The sequence below is a fragment of the Sinocyclocheilus anshuiensis genome, unplaced genomic scaffold, assembly GCF_001515605.1.
Source record: "Sinocyclocheilus anshuiensis isolate Anshui unplaced genomic scaffold, SAMN03320099.WGS_v1.1 scaffold55, whole genome shotgun sequence".
NCBI lineage: Eukaryota > Metazoa > Chordata > Actinopteri > Cypriniformes > Cyprinidae > Sinocyclocheilus > Sinocyclocheilus anshuiensis.
The window spans coordinates 687,740-713,735 of NW_015549647.1; the positions used below are offsets into that span (position 1 = coordinate 687,740).

The 25,996-nt window shown below is 37.7% G+C and overlaps 2 protein-coding genes across 2 annotated transcripts in view; one reads left to right on the plus strand and one right to left on the minus strand.

Annotated features, from left to right (window-relative positions):
* The first annotated feature begins 1,134 nt into the window (after positions 1-1,134).
* Positions 1,135-10,770, plus strand: LOC107659967 (mitotic interactor and substrate of PLK1-like). Its single transcript, XM_016449100.1, has 4 exons — positions 1,135-1,385; positions 2,868-5,187; positions 7,288-7,364; positions 9,404-10,770. Exons 2-4 carry the CDS (start codon positions 2,880-2,882, stop codon positions 9,479-9,481), a joined length of 2,463 nt encoding a protein of 820 aa, XP_016304586.1. The 5' UTR covers positions 1,135-1,385; positions 2,868-2,879; the 3' UTR covers positions 9,482-10,770.
* An 862-nt stretch (positions 10,771-11,632) lies between these two features.
* Positions 11,633-25,996, minus strand: part of LOC107659969 (uncharacterized) — a 49,326-nt gene continuing 34,962 nt past the window's right edge. The window contains exons 2-11 of the mRNA XM_016449103.1: positions 25,705-25,875; positions 16,268-16,540; positions 15,364-15,699; positions 13,700-13,981; positions 13,579-13,608; positions 13,355-13,450; positions 13,103-13,133; positions 12,322-12,371; positions 12,136-12,170; positions 11,633-11,865 (exon numbers count right to left, since the gene is read on the minus strand). Of these exons, the coding sequence (XP_016304589.1) occupies positions 11,773-11,865; positions 12,136-12,170; positions 12,322-12,371; positions 13,103-13,133; positions 13,355-13,450; positions 13,579-13,608; positions 13,700-13,981; positions 15,364-15,699; positions 16,268-16,540; positions 25,705-25,831 (1,353 nt within the window). The 5' untranslated portion in view covers positions 25,832-25,875 and the 3' untranslated portion in view covers positions 11,633-11,772. The remainder of the gene's footprint in view (positions 11,866-12,135; positions 12,171-12,321; positions 12,372-13,102; positions 13,134-13,354; positions 13,451-13,578; positions 13,609-13,699; positions 13,982-15,363; positions 15,700-16,267; positions 16,541-25,704; positions 25,876-25,996) is intronic.

The following is a 25,996-nucleotide window of genomic DNA, read 5'->3' on the forward strand; positions in this document are numbered from 1 at the left end:
AGCAAAATGGGGTGAGTAAATGACAGAATTAAATTTATTTTTGGTGAACTATCCCTTTAATGTGACCTTATGAACAATGCTTGATATACTTTTGACCAGTAAATGGCATAAACCGCTTTATCAATATTAGCAATTTTAGGTTCATTCTCCAACTGACATTTCTATAAGGACTGCTCCTGTTGTCTTTCATTAACTCTGTTTAAATTGTGTGTGACAGCGATTCAAGTTTCATACCAATAATCAATATTCAAAGTTTTCAGTTGAATTCATGAACAATTTTTTTTTAATTGAAAGTTTGATGTAATTCTCAGTGTCTTAACTGAGTGCCTGTTTGTACAGTTTAAATAAAGAGCTGAATGAGAAGAAGTGCGGATTTTGTATAGAAAGTTTACATAGGAAGAGCTGCAGGATTAATAACTAAACCGATGAAATTTAATCAAAGGCTGTTTTTTTTTCTTAAAATAGATTAAAACATTAAATAGTTGAGGAGGTATATAATGAGGATATATATGCTGTCAATGTAAAGATAAAACAGTATTCTTTTGTAAGTTATGTATAAATGCATAAAAGAGAATCAAATAGTAATGCCTGTAAAAAACAATGGCAACAGTCCTTTTATCATGAAACATTAAAAAGAATATTGTATATTCAGTGTTGCAGTGCTGATTGTTTGAATATTTAATAGCTTGAACCTTTTGCATATTTATATTTAAATATTTAACTTTAATGCTGCTACATTGCACTTTACAATATTTTCAATTTTTCAACACGAGTTAATGCATTCAGTATCATGAACAAGCATTTATTAATCTGTTTAATTAAAAAGGTAATTATGCTTAAATATGCTACCATTCATTGTTAACTCGTGTTCATGCATAATACATTAACTAATGTTAATTAAAATGTATTCAAAATTTATATGTAAAAATGAACATTAACCTTAATAAATGCTGTAAAATTATTGTTCATTGTTAGTTCATGATATCTAATGCACTAATGTAAACATTGAACATTATTAAAAGTAGTATGGCTACATGTAGATCCTGCAGTATTGTGGTTGAATCTGCAAGTTATTCATAAAGAGATCCCCTGTTCAAACCCTGGCTTCAGTCATGAGAGCTTTGAGAGCTGTTTGGAGTAGTGATGCTAGGCTGTGGTTTACTCAACAGCTTTAGTGCAGTGTGGAAGTAGGAGAGAAATGAACTGCACACGTTTTAACCTTGATTACTAAGCAGGGGGTGGAGGTACTGAGAGAGAGTTTAAGAGAGAAGGAAACCAGGGAAAGAAAGGGCAGATTTCAAAACTTCTTGGTGTATCAGGGGGACGATTTCAGTTCTTTCTGTCTTTCAGCTGACCTTCCATCCTTTCCTTCATCTCATCGGCTGGTAGGCCTATTTTCCTTTTTCATCTTATTTTATGTATAAGAGTGGGTCATGTAAAAGATGTCGCTCTTTAATTCAGTAGTATATATGTGTTACAATGTCAGGAATTTCAGCTTGGGTTCATCAATAGGATATTGCAGGATTATTTAATTTACCACCCTCCACATTACTAATTTTACTTAGAAGCACATTAAGTGCAAGAAACGTACTTATCCACATTTTGTGACAGCTATTCATAAAGTCTTGTGATTTATGAATGCTGACAGCAGTTTTCCGTATGCTGTAGCTAAAAATAGATTTGTGCTACTAGGTTTTGTTTACGTACTTAATATTTACATTTTCACAACAATCTTTTCCATCCTTTTGAAATTCATTCAAAACCTTTATTATATATTTTGTGGGTGTTTTATAATTCATAAGGACACTAAGAATACCTCACTATTATTGCTGTATTATTCCTGAATCAGACTTTCCATGTTGTTTTGTCACTCATGTCCACAGTATAATCTGATTAAACTGTATTAATCTGCTCCTTATGCAATTAGCATTATGCTATGCCTTTAAGTCCTTGTGTTTCTTTATGTCCAGTGGAAAATGCAATACAATGTCCAAATATTATATTGATCATGATCAACTCATTGTCAAAAAAAAAAATTATTACCTGACTTACATGGAGATCTGATTTTGTATTTAAGTAAATATGATTCTCAGAAGACCTGGTTAAACTTTTACTTTGTAAAGAATAGAAAGAAACTTCATTGACTGTGAAGGTGGAAAAAGTTCCACTCCTGACCCTGCACACTGTTTAATATTCTTCTAACTTTAATAATTTTGTTAATCATTCTAAGTCACATGTGCCAATATGAAAAAAAAAAAAACAGTATGGATCAATGTGCAGGCCAATAACATTATAGCAAAACGAGATAACAGTTACAGAAAAAATGCCTTGTCTGTAGACTGATGCAAAGAAAAAAATGTAATAAAATGAAAATAAATATTATAAATAATTGTTTCAGGTGACCTATTTTAAGTGATCTATCTTAATGTGAAAAGACACTAATCTGAGGTATGGGCGTTAAAGAATAAATGACCGAATTAATTTGATTAAGACATCTAGGTCAAAGAATTGTGAAACAAAAACCCAACAGCAACAGACAGCAACGGTGAAAAAGGTTCCATGCAGTCACACTATAACTCAATTTAGTATTAGCCTTCCAGAGCTGCTGGGATTGAAACATAAGCTGATTATAGATTACTAAATCAGCAAAAAAAAAAAAACTATAAGTGTTTCCCTTACAAAGAAAAGGCCTTCATGAGTCTCACCTCTATGCCATAAAAATGAAGAACGGGTGAGAAAATCAGTAAGGCATGCCTGGGAAGAAAAAGACAACTTTGCTGAATACCAATTCAATCAAATAAAGGAAGCCAGTTTCTGGCTTGTCATTCTGTTATTGTATAACACATTTTGCCATTTATTTCATACAGATCTACTGCAAAATGGAAACAGACTCTGTGACTTGCCCTCAGAAATCTGAATCCCAGGATGAATGCAGTAGTGAAGGAAAATTCCACTTCACTGATGATAGGGAAACAGCCATGCAAGACATGAAAAAGAAGGACAAAGAAGCTATTAGTGGGTTAGAAAAAACAAAAACACCGGACAGCAGTTTCTCTCCTCAACCTCACAATCATCCCATCTCCTCACCAGCAGATGGAGTCATTGAGGCAACAATGGAAGACTTGAACAGTACAGTTGAAAATGATCCGAATGGTGATCAGGAGTGGCCTCAAGTGCCAGGACTGGAAGAAGATATCCAACCAGAGAGGAATGAGTGTCAGGCCATTGAGATTCAGGATGAGGTGAAGGAAAACACTGAAACCAGGGAACATGCTCAGACATCTGTGCATGACACTGAGGGTGAGGAACCTGTTACCATGACACCGGTAGACAAAGGTTCACCACAAATACCAAACGTGGCCAATGAAGAGGGACATGAGCTTGAATCACATGGTGACTCTGACTCAATTGTGTTCCTATCAGAAAACAGTGAAGAGCAAAATATAGACTGCAAACCTGTGGACTCTGCCACCACCAGGGATCAGTGGGTGAGACGGGACAGTCGTGATGAACCATCAAACCTGACGTATTCCAGGAGCTCTTCAAAATGTCTTCTCTCTGAGACCGAACATTCATCAAGCACCCAAAGTGAATCCACAACTGATCCTGTGGTTAATGCCGAGAACATCCAGCAGGGGGAGCTTGAGGTAAACAACCCAAGCAGTCTGAATGAGAATGAGGTGGTACAACAGGTGTGTGGTGCTGATCCGCCCCTAGAAACAGTTGCAGGTGAGCCAACCAATCCAGAGCAAGCTAACTCTGCCTGTATCTCTACCGAAGTAAAAGAGCCATTGATAATGCCACAGGGGAGGAGGAACAGTAAAAGGGAGGAGAGAGAGGGTGGTGAAACAGGTGAAGAGCGAAAGCAAACAGTGTGTTTCACAGAAACAGGTGGGACCGGAGGAAAGCAGCTGGGGGAGGTTAAAGATCAAAGACAGGAACGGGAAAACAACGGACAGAGAGCAGAGTCCCAGTCAAACACAAAGCCTCATTTGGGAGAAGGGAAAGTAAACAGAATGCAGGTGTATCATTTTGATGACAGCCAGAGCGATAGTGGCGTATCAGCAGACTTCTCCCCCAACAGCACAACAGATGTCTTGGAGGGCCATGATAATGAAGCTCCTCAGCCCTCTGAATCTCCACCAAACGAAACTCCCATTGAGAGAGAGATCCGTTTGACCATGAAGAGAGAGCAGAGTCTACGGCGTTCTCGAGGACTGTGCGACACAACTGACAGGACTAATGAGTTTGTGGAAATTCCATTGAGAAGACCTATTCTATCCCAGGACCCCCAGATAAGACACAACCCAAGCCACGGCAAAGACCGGCAGTTTGCTGGAAAGAAGATGCAGAAGGAAATCAGCGCAGAGACAGAGAGGGAGAAGGTTCTGGTTGAACTGGGCCGACTACCTGGGTTCTATGACAAGGGAACAGAGGTACAGCTTCAAGAAAAAAAGCAGCTTTTTGAGTCATTCCAAGAGCCGAAGGAATCAGTGGCAACCAGATCTGCCTCAAACTCCACCGCAGAGTCTGCCGCTGGAATACAGGAAGTTGATTCTGCTGCTGATGTTAAACAACGCTTAATGCAATTCTCACAAAATTCTCCCACCCCACCAGCTACGGCCCAGTATGGAGGCACCAATGGCAACCCGCCTGCTGCTCGAGGACCAGGTCTATCTGAGGGAATTAAGGGCCAGATAATCATCATAGAGTCCAACGCTATTCCCACAACTGTGGGAGGACCAAACGGAGGTTATAAGACAACCTCATGGACAGATGGAGGATCTGTGAAAGAGATGAATTCAGCGGGTGTGAGGGCTTCTTCTGATGAGCCTGTCAGAGCAAGACAAAGTCCGAATTTAGAAGGGATTGAAGATGAAGATTTGAGTTTAGTGAAGGAGAACCCTTTCTTCAAGCTCCGCTCTTCTATGAGTCTGCAGTCTCAGGTGGAGCTGGACATTAAGGAGGCTAAGAAGAGGGAACAAGAACTACAGAGACAGAGAAACAGTCTTTATGGAGGAACAGCCATGTATACAGACGAAGGCAGTGGAACAGGAATGGATTTGAGGACAGAAATTAGAGTGAAAGAGGAAAGGGGAACCTCTAGCCAAGAGATCCCCCCACCTCAATGGACAAATTTGACTCCAGCAGGCCGCCAATCAGAGACGTTAACCACCACTACGTCAGGTGAGTCATTGTAAGCAGCATGTGAAAATTGGTTTCTGTTCACAGAGCAGTTCAAATCAACTGAAGAATCACGACATTGGTGCATTGATCATTGGTGCTTTCATGTTTGTAGGTGAAAAAGAACATATTGAAGGTAGGGATGATATACACTGGATATTAAATGCATAAATGTAAATGAAAACCCAAAGAAACTTATGCATTCAATATACAGTTCATGCATTACATGAGAATCAAACAAATGACTTCTGCATTGCTAACATCATGCACAACCATTTAAGATACTGGACACATACAAAGAAGCATTTGTCATTCAAATTCTGTCGCATTCAAAATATACATTTTATAAGTTCATGCATTTCCTGTGAACAAACCCATAATCTTTGCATTGCTAGCAGCACACGCTACTGTTTTAGCTACAGGAGAGGATGCTACATAGAGATGATCTATAAACAGAGGATAAATATGCAAAGAACACATGGCATATCTAACAAATCCTAAAAAATAACTATTCATTTGAAGGCTATACCTTTGACAGACAACTTTATCCAGAGCAATTTACATTGCATTCAAGATATACTGTATGTGTTCATTCCTTGGGAATTAAACCCATGACCTTGGCGTTGCTAGCACAATACTCTACTACTTCAGCTACGGGAAAATCTTAATAACAGCAACACTGGCAAAACTCAACACTTGTAAGCTATTATTTAACAGTGTGATTCTAACACTTTTCTGTGTGTAGAATGTTATGTAACCACATTATCATTTGACTGGAAGCTGGTAGTTTGTGCTTCACCATGGCAGAGAACAAACAAACAGCCAAAATGCTAATATAGGGTTGTCACCAGTACTAACGTAACCCGGATATTAACATTTCTGTATTAGTCAAATGTGCTGACATGAGCATAGTATGGATAAGAGTACTGTGTTCTGGAAAGGTGTAGGTTAAAGCATTTTTGAAATATAACATGTGTGTCCAATACATGAACTACACTCTAAAAAATGCTGGGTTAAATACAACCCAGTGCTGGGTAAAATAGACTTCTTGAAATGATCTTTTACTACTGTACAAGCCTGCTGAAATGCCTGCTAGTCTTCATATAGAGAAATGATCCAAGCATTTACGCTTACAATTAATGACACATAGATTTCATACTAAACTGATGGGGAAGTGAAATAACTTTTCCACATTCTAAAAATGCTGGGTTGTTTCAACCCAACTTTGGGTCAAATATGGACTAACCCAACCGTTGGGTTACATTTTTAACCCAACATTTTTAAGTTGGGTTAGTCCATATTTGACCCAAAGTGGGGTTAAAATAACCCAACATTTTTATAGAGTGCAGTCATTTTTAATGTTTCTTTTTTTCATTTCTACTTTTTCTTGAGTGTCTGACTAATTTTTAATGAAAAACTCCATTTCGGTTTACTCAGAAGAGCAATCCTTTACAATTATTAGCATAACAAATTCTGCCAAAATGCCATAGTACAGATAATTTACTACTGTAAAATCATAATTTGTGTGGTATCTACTTCTAATAGAGTGAGATATTTTCAGAATCCTTCTGTCATTTTATATTCTTCCTTGGCTGATGGTGGCCAATATTACTTTACCACTGCTTTACTATAATAACAATAACTTCAATAGCTATGTTAATTTCAGTAACCATAGTACATTTTTGTAAGGGCAGCTAACAGTTATAGACCAGTATTGCTGGTGTCATAACTTTATACTACTGTGATGCAATAGAAGTGACTTGTATGAACTGTGGCTCTGTTCCAGTAGTAAATAATGGAGTGATATTTTAATTCAATTTTTCTTATAAGAAAAATCTTTTTTTTTTTTTTTTTTTAATGTCTTCATTATCCTTTATAGTGTTTCTCATCTAAATCTTGATATAGATGCTTACATTTAAATACTTGAAATTGAAATATACATAGAAATAATTGAAATATAAAAAAACACTAAGAAAAATATGTGCCTACTTTGTTGTTTTCTCACTCTATGATCATTATGAATGGATATTGTCATGAACATCCAGTTCATTAATGGATTATACAGTGCATTCACTGAAATAAACATCTGTCTTCTGCTTATAGTGCGTCAATCCACTGGAAAACTGGACCTTACATGGCCACCGCCCCAATCTGATGAAGATCAAAGACAACTGTCAGAGGTAGACTTTTTGTTTGAATATCTTCTATATTCTTTTCTGGGACTAAATGTCTATGTCTCAGTTACACTGGTGTCGGTAGCATTGTGGCTAAACCCAAAGGTCTGAGGATCAAATTTTGAATGTGGTAATCCATGAATTGAGGTTTTACTTGAACAATGAACAGATACCAAAGCTCTTCAACCTTTCAATAGGTAATCAAAGGGTATCAAAGTTTCAGTCACCCTCCCTGCGCAAACACAACCACACACACTTAAATGTGACGCTGCTGAAAAAGCGACTTATCTTTCATATAATGAGAGTACAGAGCAGAGTTCATACTAGCTGCATTCTTAAAAATCAAGATTAGGTCATTACTGTATTATCACTATTAACACTGAATCACTGAATATCCTCAGCCAGGGAAGTATAATGTAACCAACACAATCAGCACAATCAAAACCGATAGGTGTTGGCAAGTGAACACTGCCTTTAACTGAAGACAGAGGCTTTTCTCAGTTAATCTCTTAGAGAAAAAGTGCCTACCTTATAAATGAGGAAGTTAAAATTGCATGTGCTGCTCCTGTTTATTTTTTAAAAATCCATTTAAAAAGGAACACCACCATAAAATGAGAAATCTGTCATCATTTTTTTTCACCCTTATGTCGTTCCAAACCTTTAAAACTTTCATTTGTCAAACACAAAAAGGAGGTGTTAGACAGGAAGTTCACCCTGTTCTCTTACATAGAACAAGTGAATGGTGACCAGGGGCAACAAAAATGACAAAAACATTTTTTTTGTGCATTGTATTATATGATACCTTTACACTGATGTTCAGTGAAAAGTCAAATGTATTCACTTCTCAAATCTAACTCAAATGTACTTATTTGAATGTGTGCATATTCAAATTTGGTGTGCCATGATCGCTTATGTGACACGTGAGAACCAGTTACAATATGGCACCACTGACATCAAATCTTGTGTAACACATTTTGATGTGCCATATATGAATATACGCAAATATGAATGAAATTTGAGACCATTTTCAGTGAACAACTCAATATGCCTTCAGAAGACCACTTTAATGATGCCTTTTGTCATTTTTGGAGCTTGACACTGGCTGGTCACCATTTGGTTGGCATATTGTTTGTAAAAGAGCATTATAGACATTCTTCATAATATCTCCATGGAGGAAAAATGTAATATGGGTTTAAAACAACACATGGTTTAGTCAATGATGATGGAATTTCCATTTTTGACTAAATTATTTCTTCAGCCAACACTTTCAAATAAGAAAAAAAAATAAAAAAGTGCAAAAACCGTACCCTTTCAAAAGATATGTATTTGCACACATATAAGTACCCTAAATGTATATTTTAGAACCTTAAAGCAGCACTATGTAACTTTTGGCGCTCTAGCGGTTAATAAACAGAACTGCACACATCCCGCGGAAGAACATTCCAACCGGAGCAACTCTAAGTTTATGTCTATGGCGATTCACGCAGGTATGTGTTACTCCGCAGCAGTGACGACCCGACCAGGCAACAATAGTCCAAATATAAGTACTTATAAGTGTACCGTAGTGATTCGGAATAAGACAAAAAACGCGGTTTGGAAGATGAATTCATGATGTACTCGCTCATTATATACATTTTGCAAGTTCTGAACACAGAAAAAGTTACATAGTGCTGCTTTAATATACTTTTAAAACTAGTGCTGTCAAACGATTAATCGCGATTAATTGCATCCAAAATAAAAGTTTTTGTTTACATAATATATGTATGTGTATTGCATTTATTATGTGTATATATACACACACATTCAGAGTATATTTTGAAAATATTTACATGTATATACATTTATATTATACATTATATTTTATATTTATATATATATATATATTAGTGTACATATAATTGGTACATATTTCTACCTTTTGAAAAGGTACCGCGCCAGTGACAATTTTGTACCTGTTTTTGGAGAGTGTATGCTATGTTTGCTAAAGGCATTCAATTTCAAATTCACTTACTAATGTTCTCATTTTAATGTTCTGATCAATACAGACAACAGTAACGATCCCAAGGCAGAGAAATCCATTACTCGAGCGCTGGGAGTCAGGGATTGTGAACGACTGGGACTGAAACACAACTACAACATCCTGATGTACAATATGAAGCCCAGTCAACCATGAGTGCACCGGCCTAAAATAAAGCATATGAACAAATGATCAGTTTCCCAGTTTAAGTAACACGTGCCATTATGGGTAGATAAAGAGCATCATTTGCCTCAAAAAGCCACTGCAAGCTATATGATATTCTACAACACACACCTTATAAATAACACATGAGCCAAACTGTTGTTATAATGGTCGGCCAGTGTTTATTGGCATTATATGGGCTCAAATGATTTCAATGTAATAATTATGTAATTCTCAATGTAATTTTCTGATTTACAGTTATACAGTTATTTATAATCAATAAACATAGCTGCTTATCTCAGTAACAAAACAGTCTAAAAGCTGGAATACTGTAAGATTGTACAATAATTATATTTAAATAAACATTCTTTGATAGATATTTCCTTACTCGTTAGAAAAGCTAAATTATACTGGGAAATGGCTTCATTGATACATATATAAAAATGCTAAAATAAATAAAAATGTGTTAATCAGCTTTTTTGGTTATTTGCGAATGCACTGAATAATTTTCCAAGACTCAAATTGTTGAATGAGACTCATTGTGATTTGACCCTTGGAATCTGAAACTAGATCACGGAGATCACAATAGGCACAATAACCAGAATGTAATGCTTGGCTTTGATTTTCAAAATAACAATTAAAGAGGGCGATGTTCTAGCATTCCATTCAGCTTCCAGGCAAAAGCCCTTTGCTTGTTCAATGACATTACAGTCCATTGTAACCTTCTGCATACTCAGCCCGAGCTGTGAGGTATGAACACCCGACTGCCGTGACTCAACACACCAGTGGGCATTCAAATTCATCACCATGGTGATGATGGTACTGTAGGAAAGGTACAAAGAAAACGTCCGAGCCCGAGTGAGATTAGTCATGAGTGAGATCACAACACACACACACTGACCCTCTAGTTGCCTGTGAATTATTCATTCACTCTTTCTGAGCGCAATTAGCCAAGGATGCATGGGAATTCTCATTTCAAATATGGCAGCAGCTCATCGATACCACTAGAGAAAAGCTGCCCATTGCTTTCAGATTTCAATGAGCCTAATCCAAATGACCTTTAAGACCAATAAACAATACTATTCTTTGTATTCTTAGGAAAACAAAACAATATGATTAGTGACGCAAGGGTAGTTTCTGGCTAAATATATAATCTGTATTTGTTTTACAGAAGTCTGGTGACTGAACATTGTTTTGTTCCAGCCAGATCTAAGTGTTTCTGTGTAAATACAGGGTTAAAGGGATCATTCACTCAAAAATAAAAAAATACCGTCATCATTTACTCACCCTCAAATCTGTACGAGACAGTTGACAGTAGCCACTGACTTCCATAGTATTTTTTTCCCCATACTTTGGAAGTCAATGGCTACCATCAGCTGTTTGGTTACCAACATTCTTCAAAATATCTTCTTTTGTGCTCAACAGAAGAAAGAAAGTCACACAGGTTTGGAACAAGTGGAGGGTGAGGAAATGATGACAGAAATGTCATTTTTAGGTGAACTACTTTAAGGTGCTTCAGAGGACAAAGCAGAGAACAATATGCCATTATGGTTGATTATCTCAGACTGTAAGAGAGCTATAAATGGTATATTGTTTGATAATCAAAAAGTTATCATGAGACTTCACATAGTTTTAGGCTATGTGAAGACATAGATGGGAACAAAAATAAAGTCTTTAAAAAAACTAGTATTAAATAATAGATTTTCTCACTGGAATGTAGTTCTGGCATGACTGTCAAATTAATTTCCTTTGAAATGTTCATGATAAGCAAAGAGGAACTGAAAGAAGTTCTTAAGCACCACTTGAACTAAGTGACACAAGTAAGATGTACGATATTAGTAAGCATCTGCTTGAAAAAGAATAAAAAATAAACGCAAATGAAAGCTTTCAATTTTCAGCTTTAGGTGATTAAATCTATAAAACGATTTGCAAAGATTTAATGCCCAACACTCAAAACTGCCAGTGCTTCACTGAAATGTCAATCTCATGTTATATCTAGATGTCCAGAGCCCCCTGCTGACAGAAAAATTAATATCTCAGTGAAAAATACTATGAACTACAGCAGATTGTTTACTTATTCATTACTTTACAAATATATAAAATGTTTCGGCTTTTAAATAAACATGACAATATACAGAATGTCAAACACAAAATGTAGCACAAAATGTAGCATCCGGTCCATGGATAGATAGATAGATAGATAGATTGACAGATAGATAGATAGATAGATAGACATCAGCAAACTGAGGCATTCTTAAAGGTTGCCATGGGATAATCGTAGATGGGCTCTGAAAATGAGGGTCTTCCTCTAAGCATTTGTCCATTTTCCTGTAGATTGGAAACACGTGCATATTAAAAACATGCAAGAGATGTGATAAGTTAGTGTTTCTCACAGCGGACATAATGCAACAGGAGGATGTTGGCAAACACTGCGTGATGTAAAGAGATCTTATTCTGTGATCTTATTCTTCCTCTCTCATTCTTGTCTAAACAAATCAGCACACTGGTAACCTTAGTACTTGGAACGAGATATGAGATACTAGTTGGGCCTTTTGTAAAGGGAATCACAAGAGAAGGTTTGAAATGGTGCATCATTACCTCAGTTCCAATGTCAACACGCTGCAGAGTAAGATCTGATGAAAAAATAAATCATGGTGAGAGAAAAATCAATAAACGTCAAGACAAAATCAGATATCTGTGATGCTTATGATATAATGATGGGAGATTTATGTAGCGATTGGATGGTGAATTACTAGCTCTGAAGAGATTGTCACAGTGACTTACCAACAATATGATCTCTGGAGTGCACATTTTGCCAGAATTTTTCTTGATCTCTGTGGAAAGAGTTTTATTATATTTTTTTAATATTTTGGTAGCATTCATAGCACTCATATTAACAGTGTACTATGATTAAAATTATTTAAATAATTATATACATTAATTAAATATTAATATAACGATCTAATATAATATATACTGTAATCACATAATCAGTGCTTTAAATACCTATATATAAATATTTACAAAAATTATTTAAATAACTATAGAAATATACAATACTGTTCAAAAGTTTGAGGTCGGTAAGTTTTTTTATGTTTTTGAAAGAAGTCTCATGTTCAACAAGTCTGCATTTACTTAATTTTAAAATACAGTAAAAGCTGTAATATTGTGAAATATTATTGTAATTTAAAATAGCTTTTGTTTTAATATACAGTAATTTACAATGTAATTTATTGCTGTGATGCCATTACTCCAGTCTTCAGTGTCACGTGATCCTTCAGAAATCATTTTAATATTTAATAATTTTTAATCATTTAATATTTTCATGTTAATTGCTAATTCTTTTAGTATTGCGGTGTTTTAAGAAAAAATTGAACATTAGTGTATACTTAAATTATTTAGATAATCTTTATTCCTGTAACTCAAATAGTTCACAGATAGTGATGTAATAAAGTACACTCTTAGTGAACTGCAAGTTGCTTGAAATAAAAATGTCTGCCCAATGAATAAATGTAAATGCAATTTTAATCAAATATCAGGTACGCTCTCCAGTATTGTGTCTCACCTTTGTCTCCTTCTCTCTGACATGTTTTTGACTGCAAATAAATGGGTAGAGATTACAAATCAATTTATATTAATGATTACATGCATGAATGAAGAACAAACAATGGGTGTTTTCACTTTGTATTGTTCCAGTATTTAATTAAATGGATTGAGAAGATAATCACCACAGAGTATTATAGTTCATCAGAGACTAGACTTAACCAATGTAAACTTATGAGCAACTAAAATAAGAGATTAGATATCTAATACTCACGATGTCTGTGTATGGCAAAGCCCAGGATTGCCACCACCATGAGGAACAGAACACCCGCAGACACAGAGCCAACAATCAGAGCCAGGTCTGTGTTGCCTTTCCATAGACATGTATGAAAACAAAGGAGAGTGTTTTAGATACCAACTTGGGCATATTTGATTTGCTGCATTACTGAGATAGCTACAAAGATACCGTACATATACATAGCAAGAATTAAATATTACCTGTAGAGCTCGATGTGCATTCATGATATCCTGAAAAATGATGCAATAAATCAGATTTTAAGATCTTATTTATGTAACATCATGAGATATCATATCACATTTAGTATAATATATTCAGTACCTGTAATGCATGGGATAGTTACTGGTGAGCTCATTTTAGAGTACGCCTTGGAGTTGCCCAATGACACGCTGTACTGACACTGATACTGTGCACCATGTTCATAACGGATGGGTATGGGAAATCTAGCACTGTATTGGGTCAGGGAAGCCTGATGGGTCGCCTCAGGTGACAGGACACCGACACGAAATAAACTGAAGTAGCCTTGCGGATATGAGGGTGACCCAACACACTCCAGAACTTCACCCTTGTGTCGGGACAAGGACAGAGTGGGGACTGGGAGCTCTGTAAGAGGAAACACACACAGACATAGAGACATGAGAACATTTGCTTAATAGCACAAATGTGCACATCAAAGTGAGATGCCTTGTTGCTTACTGTATGCATAGGCAGATGCCTCCATAAAGGAATAGTGCACCCAACAATGAACATTCTGTCATCATTTACTCATCCTCAAGTTGTTTAAAATTCTTCAAAATGTCTTCTTTTGTGTTCAACAGAAGAAAGAAATGCATACAGGTTTGGAACATGAGGGTGAATGAATGATGACAAAATATTAATTTTTGGGTGAAATATTCCTTTAAGGTGCTGTCACATAAAAAAAGGTCCATTATCCATTGTGAAACTTCTGTTCAAGCGGATTCCTATTGGAATGACTGGATTTCACTTGTGAAAATGTGGCCGTACTTGTAGGCAGCAACACAAATCATGGAACTTCATAAAGGTATGGTCCTATTAGTGAAATTTCTGTGAAATTTAATGGGCAAAAAGTCTATTGTCTATTTATTGTCAATAGGGTTGTGATGTAAGAAGCATAGCTCACACAGAAGTCACTTTTAAATCAAGCAGCTTTTGGTTGGTAAACTCTGTGAATTTCAGCTAAAATTTGCAACATAACTAACTTGAACCAGTCGGGAAATCTTTGCAGGAAAATCTTACACTCTTATGCAAAATCATGTGTTTTTTTATTTAAATGACTGGATTTTGTTCACCAAAATTCACAGAACAATGGCAGCATGTTGCCAAGCTAACAACTCGCTAACAAGCGTAAAAATACATATCACAAACAAATAATGGGTTATATATATATATATATATATATTTTTTTTTTTTACTATTTGTATCTATACTTTTCAGTGTTGAATAAAATATCTAATCAAAATTACTTTTCTTCTCTTTGTCCTCTATCTTGACAATAATTTGTTCACTAGCTGCGGTTGAATTCATGTACTGCCAGAGTATGTGCTACATTCGATAGATCTTGAAAGCTATAAGTATGTTCAATAAGTATGTATGTGTGTAAACATGAATACAATTCAGACATGATATGTAATCCATGTTGGAATTGTCATGATGGTCTGATATATTATGGTATTAGCAGGATAGAAGGTCATCCGGGTATTTTACGCCTACTGTTTTATGAATACTATAGTGTTTGGAAGTAGGTAAGCTGGCCATGGATGGGTATTCTGCAGTGAATTTTGTGACTGCTTTATCCTTGAAGGATATAAATAGGCTTTTGGAAAAGATCATTTGTTTGATCAGTAGTAATAGTGACGCTTGCCTTAGTATAAAATCCAGGATATTTAAAAAAAAAAAAGCATGCAATACGGACACAAAATGTAATAAGAATAGCATGAACATCAGTCCGACAGATGTCTCCTCACCTATGACAGTAATGTGTACCGGCTGACTGGCTGTGGAGTTCACCTGTCCCGTCTTCTGTGATTTGAGTTGGTAGAGGCAGACATACTCTCCACCGTCCTCTCGTCCATTTGTCTTCACACTGAAGTGAGCATCATGGGACTCAGACACCAGCTGGGCTGGAGCGACCATGGAGCCCGGGGTTCCTTTGGCTCTCCGGAGCAAGAGAAAAGCCTCAGGAGACTGTTTCTGACGGTCAGGTGGAGCCTGACAGTGGAATGACAGTGTTTCACCAGGACTAACATGCCCACTAGAGGGCTCGACCATCAAGTGAGGGGATGGAGGGGGACCAACTGAGACTACGGCAAGAAGAAAGAAAGAAACTTATGAGCATTTAGTGATTTTAGAATATATGTGTGAAAAAACAAAGATAAGAGACAGAAATACTAACATATACAACACTAAAGATGTAAAGCACTGCTGGGTGGAGTAGTTTGGTTTAGTGGTTACGAACTTTCAACTGTAGATAGAGCGGTTTCTTTAACCGTCATACTACTGTGACCTCAAAACCTACAGCTGCAAACTACTTAAACCTGTGCCTCAGCTAACAGAGGTTCATGCAGTATTCATGCAGGATCACTGAAATAAAGGAAAGAAAAAAATATATGTGTGTGTGTGTACCTGGAATTCTCTGTTATGGGGACCAAATGTCCCCATAACATTTGGTCATTTTTTTAAATTTTTTTGAAAATCTTTTTTTTTTTTTTGTGTGAAGGAGTAGGTTTAGGGAAAGGGGATAGAAAATACAGTTTGTACAGTATAAAAACCATTATATTTATGGAATATCCCCATAAAACATGGAAACCAGTGTGTGTGTGTGTGTGTGTGTGTGTGTATATAACAATATAATATAAAAGAAACACTCACCTTTCTGCTCTGGCTGCATATAGGAACTGATCATGCTGCTGTCATACATACAGCAATACAGATTCTCTTTTTCTGTATCTTTTCCCCTAATAATAAAGAGAGCCCTTTGCTGTTCGGTTGAATGCTCAACCTTATCTATCAGCTGGCGCATTTTGAAAAGTTTAAATACAAGTCCACCATAACCTTCTGGAGCCTGACACAACAACTCCACAGATGAGCCTCTGATGGCTGTCTGGGTCAGTGTAGGAGCCAGTGGGGCAGAGTATTCAGCAGCTGAAACATCAAGGAAAGTGAATATATTAGTCAAAGTTACAAATGAACTCAAGTGCTCAATTATGCCTGGTCAATCTGGTCATCCAGCTGTTCCAAACCTTGGCCAGCATGGAAGTTCACGCTGGTCTAAAGTGGGTCTTTAAATAAAAAAATATATGTTCAAGTGAATATATCTATTGAGAACAGGGATTTCAACCATAATGGTCCAAAAACAACTTAATATTAAAATGAAACTCTGAAGACACATATTTAGATACTGTTTTTATACAATAAACACTATTTTATACAATAGACACTGTTTTTATACAATAAAAAGAACATTTTGTGATTTGCTGCATGATTTACATTATAGTGGGACAGATATTGTGATCATATAGAAATATAAATGTGGAAAATTACACACTTACCACTAAAATGCGGCTTGAGGATTATCAAAGATGTGAGGAAATACCCACAAAATAACATTCTTCCAGTGCTGAAGTCCAAATATTCCAGTTTCTTGACAGCTATTAGAGCTTCAAAAAGTCGGTGTATATATTTTTTATGAGAAATTGCCTTTATGGCTTGCGGAGTCAGTGGTAAGACAGATGCATAAAATCACCAATAGCTGAACCTCCCTTCCCATTCACTTGCGCAAACTTCCTCATCCACACATTAAAAGCACCAACGAACATGTTTCATATGTTTAAGAAAACCACATCCTTCCATTACATCAAAGAAGAAAGGCAGAAAGACACTCCCACGAGTGGCCCATGTGAGCTAAAACCGCATATGACAATGACAGGAAATTGATGTACTCATGTGCAAAACACACTCATCTGTGTGTCCTCTACTTCCAAACAACCTTAAATTTGTCCACTGATAATTCTTTGTGTTCATGCTTCATCTCTTACCCAAAAAACAGAACTGGTGTGTTAAGCAGGACCGTTAGCCACAAAGCCACTGAGTATGACCAATCCTTCCCGATATCCAGATTAGTGGTCCATATGGACCAATATGATTTATTTTTTTGTTCCTCTCAACCCTGAACATGTGGTTAAGATAGTAATGCAGGAACTGCATTTTAAATCTAACATCATGTTTACTGCAGATGGGAGGAACTGTAGTCATTTGATTGTTTTGTCAGTGTCACACGGACAGGAAAAACAATTATTGCCATTTCTATTTCTTGTCCTGTGCATTGTCCCTTTTTTCATAATAATTGAGCTGATTCAAATTGTTGAACTGATACTTATTTGATTTCCATAATGTGAATTGTTTTTAGGAGAAACCACCTTAAAAAATGACCTTTGACCCAAAGCCTAAGTAATTTGGACCTGTGTAGCCCATCATAAAAGAATACCTGGAAATTCAGTCTATTTGTCACTTCTAACATTTCATATGAAGCTTTCATAATCCACAAGCAACAAGCATCATGGCAATAATCTGATCACTCTACACAAAAAACAATTAAAAAATAAAGTCATTTTTTTCAGTCTTGTGGTTAAATGATCACAACACCCCCTGCTTTCTGTTTACTATATAAATACATACTGGGCACATTCTATGCGATATCCTGAAACTACTTTAGGGAACAAACATTTTATGAGAATGCTGTGGGAAATTTCTAAATCTTTCTGCTGCATGTAAAAATACAATTAGTTAAGTACCAGATTGGACACATCCACGTATTCTTTGTTATTTCTATATTCCTCATTTTAAAATGAGAGTAAAGTCGTCAACAAACAAGAAGTAACACAAATGGAAAAATGGGGATTTTGTTGGGACCAAAAAATGTTATACAAATCAAAACTCTTATATATTAGCTTCTGCAAAGTAGCCACTTTTGCAGCTCCGATGTCCTGGTCGCGAGGGCCTTACCAGGCCTGAGCAAGGAGGGTGGTCATCCCGCCGAGATGACCAGAACTGGGTGACCAGGGAAACTAGGCAAGAAACCGATGGACCTGAGGCAAATCGCAAACGCCAACAATGCTACCGCATACGGTGGAGCCCATGCAAAGGCACTGGGGCCCCAGGGTGCTGGTGGGAAGTGGTTTAATGGCCAAAACTGAGGAGGAAGAATCAGAAAAAGATCATTACACCGAAAAACAGAAATTCGCCTCACAGCTTGGAAAGTTCGGACCGGCCACCACGTTGGTCAAAAGGAGATCATCGCCAAAGAGCTGCTGACGTGCAAGATCTCGATTGTGGCGTTATACAAACTTCGACTTACCGGATCCAGAACAACAACAGTTCACGAACCCAGTTCAAATGAAAAAATGATGCTGTTCTGCTCTGGCAGGGAGAAAAGAGAGGTGGGAGTCGGCTTTATGGTGGACAACTGGGCAACAAGGAGTGAATTGGCCTTCCAACCTATATCAAACCGCATGGCTGTACTAACCGTCCTCGGCACCATCCAAGCGCACCTTCTAGCCATTTACGCCCCAACCAAAACAAGCCCAGATGAGGTCAAAGACAACTTCTATGACCAATTGCAATGCATACTGGACTTGGTCCTGAGTACCAAGTTGACTACCCTAGCGGGTGACTTCAACAGCACCAACCGTGACGGCTGGGAAGAGACAGTGGGCAAGTTCGGTATCTGCGAAATCAATGACAAAGGATTGCGCCTTTTATCATTCGCCTTGACCAACAACTTTGTTGATGTTGATGCCTACCCCCGTAGGCATCAACTCACGTGAAGGAACCCAGCGGGCGATGACTCGCCCATCCTCAACTACTTCTTGATCAATCGCCGCTTCCAATCGTCACTCAAAGATGTGCGCTCAATGAGGGGACCTAATTGCGGCTCAGACCACTACCTCGTCTGTGTTAAGCTTTAAATACGACTGCAACAGGCCATGAAAAAGGTGCCATCACCTCCCAAACCAAACTGGGCATGCTTGAGCAATCCCGAAATCAAAGTCCAATTCCAAATCGCCTTTCCAAACAAATTTGTGCCGCTTGCGAATCTGGATATTGTAGACTCCGCTCTGTCCACCTGCTCGCCGAAGAACAAAACCTTGGATCTCGGACAAGTCTCTATATCTTGTCCAGGAGTGAAAGTCTACTGAATCATGAATCTGAGTGCATTCATTCAGCCTGGAAAAAGGCTATGATCATTCCTATCTTCAAGAAGGGTGACAGTCAAGATTGCAAGAACTATCGAGGGATCAGCCTGCTCTCCATCATTGATAAAGTATTCATGAAGATCATCCAAACCTGCCTACAAAAGCATTGGGAGCAGACGAGCCAAGAAGAGCAAGCCGGGTTTCGTCCACATTGTGGCTGCTGTGACCAGATCCTCGCCTTCCATCAGTTGATAGAAGAGCAGATCCGATACGCGAAGCGACTGGTGGTTGTATTCATCAACTTCAAATCGGCGTTTGATTGCATTCACTGGCCATCCCTCTGGACAGGAGGTCGAACATGTGCCGCTGAAAATTGTCTGCCTTCTCCAACACTCATACAATGGCTCTACAAGCTGTGTCAGAATCAGAAACGAAACGTCTGAAGAGTTCTCCATCCAAACTGAGGCTCGCCAAGGCGATGTTGCCTCTCTGATCTTGTTCAATGCAGTGATTGACTCAATCATACGGATACGCAACCAATCTGCCGTTTGCAGACGACAACTCCATATTGGCCGGCACCTTTTACGACATTGCTAAGCAACAGCAGTGTTTGCATTGCTCAAATGGTGCTAATGGAAGAAGGCCAGCATCATGATCGCAACCAAGATGCCAAGATTCTGTACCCTGATCATTCCAATTCTATTCTACAGATCAGACTTGGACCTTTCTGAAATGGAAATCAACAAACTCAAGGTCTTTCAAATGCGATGCCTCAGGTAAATCTTGGGCGTATCTTGGCTCGACTGACTTCGGAATGAAACTATTTGTCGGGAATGTGGCAACCAGTCCACAATCAATCAATGATCGAAGAGGTGATAAAGAAGAGATGCCTGCGGTGGTTCGGACACGTGTGCCAAATGGACAGTGCCCGACTGCCGTTCAAACTACTCTGGCGCCAACAGCCACCAACATGGAAGGTATACTGCTATACGCCGAAGAAGACCTGGGTGAAGTAAGTTGAAGACAGCCTCAAGAATCGTTGTCTCACCCTCACGAATACCAAGAACCTATTCCCCCAATCGTTCAGCATGGAGACAAGTTGTGAAAGATGTCAGAAGTCCGTTGGCACCCACAGCAGCATATGAGCTATGAAGACGTCTTCGGCATGACGTCAGCTAAGGATCAGAGCGAGAGAGAGACACTCTTGCACAGATCACAGCAGTGCAAACAACTAGGCATTCTCTCAACCAACTTTATGAGATGCCACCTTTAAAGAGTAATGGAGTAAATATGAGAGTAAATATGGAGTAATGGATTAGGCTCGATTTTCTAGGCCGATATGGCTAGGAACTATACTCTCATTCCGGCGTAATAATCAAGGAACTTTGCTGCCGTACCATGGTATAAATACCAATCAAATACCAATGATATTACACAGCGCCTGAAAATAGTCCCCAGCTAGGTAACTTCCTACGGAAGGCACGCTTCCTGTGCAAGCAGGTGGTCACATTGGTTATGTTGGTCGGAAGTTAGCCTATTTTCAGGCGCTGTGTAATATCATTACGCCTGCTGCACCCATGGCACCCAAAATTAATAGACAATAAGAATATACAAAAAGAGTACACAGAAATAAAAAGAAGAAAAATGTATAATATATAATGCAAAAAAATACTATAAATAAAAATTTTGTCTAATGAAAAGTCTTAGCAAATAATCATAGTAAAATAAGCTCTGTATGACTCATAATGACTAAAGGCTGACTTTCCACTTTCAGCCCTGTTTTCAGGTATAACCATTAAGTTACATTTAGATTTCAAGAGATCCTGACATTGCAGATCTGCTAGTGTTTATTTAGCCACTTCATTTGAGTGACCTTACCCTGTCTGATTGTGTATTTTGTTCTCACGGATCCACGCATGCACTGTAAAAATGCATAGGAAAATGATGTGTTCTCATTCAAATCAGTCAGTGCAGTGGCTTTTAACAAAGGCAACTCAGTAGCGAGGTTTGACGGTGTAAATGTGTGTATGTGCTGTTATCTGTGGGGAAAGAGGCATCAGAGGGACCCAGAGCTCTATTATCTCATAAAGGACAGGAGGCCTCTCATCACCCTAACCACACTGATAACTGCTTTCCAGCACATAATCACCTACTGAACACCGGCCTTCTGAGAATCGCACACTCACAGTTTAAGTGTTTCACGAGAGATGTATTGCATGAATTTACAGCTCTAAGTGTAAATGTAGACACTGTACATTCCACTTCAGCTCACTTAACACCCTTGATACTCTTTGCAAACAAGGTTCCACACATCTTAGCTTTCAATATCATCACATATAATCGTTCATAGTACTTTATACATTTAAAGCATTAATTATATTTCAATAATATATAATTTTTTTTAATTTCAACATTAATTAATTAATATTATTTTTAAATATTATTTTAAACAAATTTAATTCAAATTTTAGTTTATGTTGACCTTTATTGGCTGATTAAACTACTGCATGTATAATTTATTATTAACAACTGAATTTACTTTTAATAAATATATATTATTTAATTAGATTATATTATTAATATATTATTAAGTAATTCTCTCTCATTTTAGATTTAAAAGGCCCTCATAAATAAATATTAGAGTGAACAGTCATATGGGGAATATGTTTAGATGAACTTTTATTTACGTATTGGTTCAGCAGAATGAAATAGGTGATATGATAAGTAATGTGTTTTGGCACCGGAATTCCAATTATTATGTTTATCCACATTGCTGCTGTTAATTTGGTTGAGTATAACTTTTTGAATTGCAATGACTCAAATGCACTTTCAAAATTTTTTGACTCAACTTTAAACTCCACCCACAATCACAACTGTCAGGGGTCTTAAACATAAGTTTATCACTGATAGAGAGAAAAAGAGAGGGAGAAAGAGAGGGGGGAAGAAAGAGAGGGAAAGGGTAACCAGCATTAATGCCACTGTAAACTTTTTTTTTTTTTTTAAATATCTTCTGAATTTAACACTAATTTCTGGGTCCCTGCCTTTTGTCTATTGTGCATCTAAGACTCTTTTGGGACAAGAAGACGCATATACATGCCTCTTTTGGGGACATTAGAAAGTTATTTTGATAATAAATGCTAAAAGGGCACCAAACGGATGGCTGTGACTCAAGCCGTTCTGCCTTCGTTTTCAAACTTCTGCAACGTCTCCGAAAACATGAAGGTATGTTTGTTTCAGATATTTTTCTCACATTTTCTCTTGACAAAATTGGACTAATTACTGTTTTTTAAGGTAATTACAACTGTAACTGTTTATTTTGATCTTATGACTTTGATCTTATGAAATCACTTTCCATAATGACAGTTGACTAGTTTCACAATAAACAGGAGTGTCATTTCTCCGAAAAATCCCATAAAAGAGAATAAAACTGAAGGGAGATGCTGTGGTTTGGAAACTAACATATTTGATTGCAATATTCAAAATGGTTAATCAAGAAATGTCAATATCAATTTTAAAATATTTGGTGACTCCGAAGGCTTGGAAGTTTGAAAAAGGCTTTTTGGATCTGGACTCCAAGGGTTTACACCAAAGCACCGGCAGCTACAAACCTTCTCAGTTTCTGTCAGATGAACACCATGATGACAGTGAGGGATGCTGGGATATGGAGTTCCTGCTGTCTGATTGGGGCGGCACATCACCTGAACGGACCAACTCTCAAAACTACACTTCCCAACGACCGCCGATGCAAAACCAGGTTCACAGTCCTGATTTTTACCAGGTCCAGGAGCTGAATGGACCGAGGGACCAGTCAAGATCAGATAGACACCAAGTGCCCATTACAAGCTCGCTGGCTGAGCTGCTTCCTCATGAAGCAACTTTAAGTTGCTCATTGCCTGACCTCTTTAATGGAGGATATTTGGAGCAGCAGCAAACAGCAAAATCATTCTCACAACCAGAAAACCACCATCAGTTCAGTAGTTTCCCTATTGTTAATGAAATCAACAGAGAAAATGAGAGAAACAGCATGGGGAAGTTGAAGTCATGGGATTTTGAACACTATCCTCAGTCTGAACCTTTGATACCTTTCCCCGACTCCAAATTTGTCCACACGTCTGGGATCGCCATGGACGCACTGGTCTTTCCCCCACAACATCACTATAACTTCATCCAAAACTACTCACACTCCAGACTCTACCAACCACAAGTGAACTACGTGCACAGGGAGCCGGCCAGTCACTATCCGCCCACACAGAGCATGGTGCCTGACTCCACAGTGCCACCTGCAGGTCTGGAGGGGAAGCGGATACGGAGGGGGGTGTTGAAGAGGAAAGCCACGGTTCACAGTTGTGAATACCCAGGCTGCCATAAGACTTACACCAAGAGCTCTCATCTCAAAGCACACCTCCGAACACACACAGGTAATCTGAAAACACACTTTCTCTGTTTATGTCCATGTTTAGGGTCTGAATATTATAGAATTAGGGCTGCACGATTAATCGAATGCGATTGTCATGCGCATTTTGTTAAAAAAGCCGGTTCTGTAATCGAATGGCATGTCTTTAACTGCAGATCTGCAACAACAAATCCTATAAAAATTAATTCCAGTAGAAAATTTTTCCAGTAGCCACATTTTTGACTATGATGCATTGCATCAAATTCTGGCCAAGACAACTAATGCCTAGTTCACACTACAGGATTTTAAGCCCAATTTGCAAGTTCGGGCTGTGAATGATCAGTGCTCGGTAATCTTTATGTGTGAACTACTCAATGACGCATTAAAGAGGCTCGCTGACGAGTTGGCGAGTCAAATGAATATCTAGCATGCTAAATATCTGGAACGTTCGGCCGACTCAAAATCACGTGGTGTCAGGTGTCGCAACGAGCTACAGCCAATGAGAGAGCAAGACATGGGTTGAGGTCAGCGGAAGAAAAACAGCAGCAGCAACTTGGCTTTACGAAAAGTTTGGACACAAGAAATGGAGTGAAATTTTTCAAAGCAGATCATCGAGCAAACAGTTTGCAGCACTAATTTCTTCCCGACGTCCATTTTCAAATAAACAACTTCGGTTTCAGTTGTTGTTTTGCGTCATTCCCGTTCAACTTCTCACGTGTGTTTTCATGACAAAGCATGGTTTTGGACGGGATAGAGTCGTTGGGTGACAGAGTTGTTGTCAGCTCGTGTAATGTGTGACCCCCCGTTACAGATAATTTACGTAGTGTCGCGTAATGTGAACACCACAACGACTTAAAGACAGACAGCAAGTCATGTAGTCTGAACAGCACAGCGATCTGCCGACGTTTAAAGTCGTGTACTGTGAACTAGGCTTAAGGTCACACAAGATAATTTAATTAATTAATTAAATCCTATTATAATATTTATTGTTATTATTAATTGGCTTTATTTTTATATTTTCAGTTTTAATGATTAGTATTAGTAATTCTGTTATTTTGTTCTTTCTGTTTTAGTTTGACTATTTTTGTTACGTGCTTTTGTCATTTTTATTTCTATTTAGATTTAATTTATTATTATTGCAGTTTTAGTTTAGTAATTTTAGTACTTCAATTAGTTGCCAAGGCAATATTTCACATTTTCAATTTCACATTTTTTATAAACATTTTAATTTTAAGTTTTTCATTTTATTTTATTTTAGCTTTATTATTTATTTTAGCTTTATCAATTAACTAAAGAATGTTTCATAGTTTTAGTTTAATTAACAGTAACAACACTGCAAGAGATTTGTCTCTTCATTTGCTTCCATTTAGACACATGCAAACCCTAGAGTGTGACATCATATCCTGTTGCTGATTGCGGCTTCATTTTGGTGTCCAAATTTCATATGCACAAAGGCTTGTTTGAATGCACTTTTCGAAAGAAAGAGACCATCTGACTCACTTGTAAACCATCTAATCACAGTTCATTGTTTTTATAAGCCTTTTAGAGGTAGAGTTTTCTGAAGTACATTATTCCATAACAGACCATCATGTTAAAAAAATACTAAAAATACTGAAAAGTGGAAAACGTTGAGATCATAATTTCAGAACTCAGAAAACAAAGTGAAATATACAGAATATGCAGAGGCTGAGACTATGTAGAAATGCAACCCATGTCTTTACCTTCTTTTATTTCTGTTGTCCTCAGGTGAAAAGCCGTACCACTGCACGTGGGAAGGTTGCGGGTGGAAGTTCGCCCGTTCGGATGAGTTGACGAGACACTTCCGAAAACACACGGGACAGAAGCCATATGAGTGTATGCTCTGCCACAGAGCCTTCAGCCGATCCGACCACCTGGCATTACACATGAAGAGACATGTGTGAGGCCAAACACAAACAAAACACAACCACCAAATGCATCCACACGTTAAGGTTAGCCCATGAGGGCATTTCAGAGGTTTTGCGAGGACCTGTG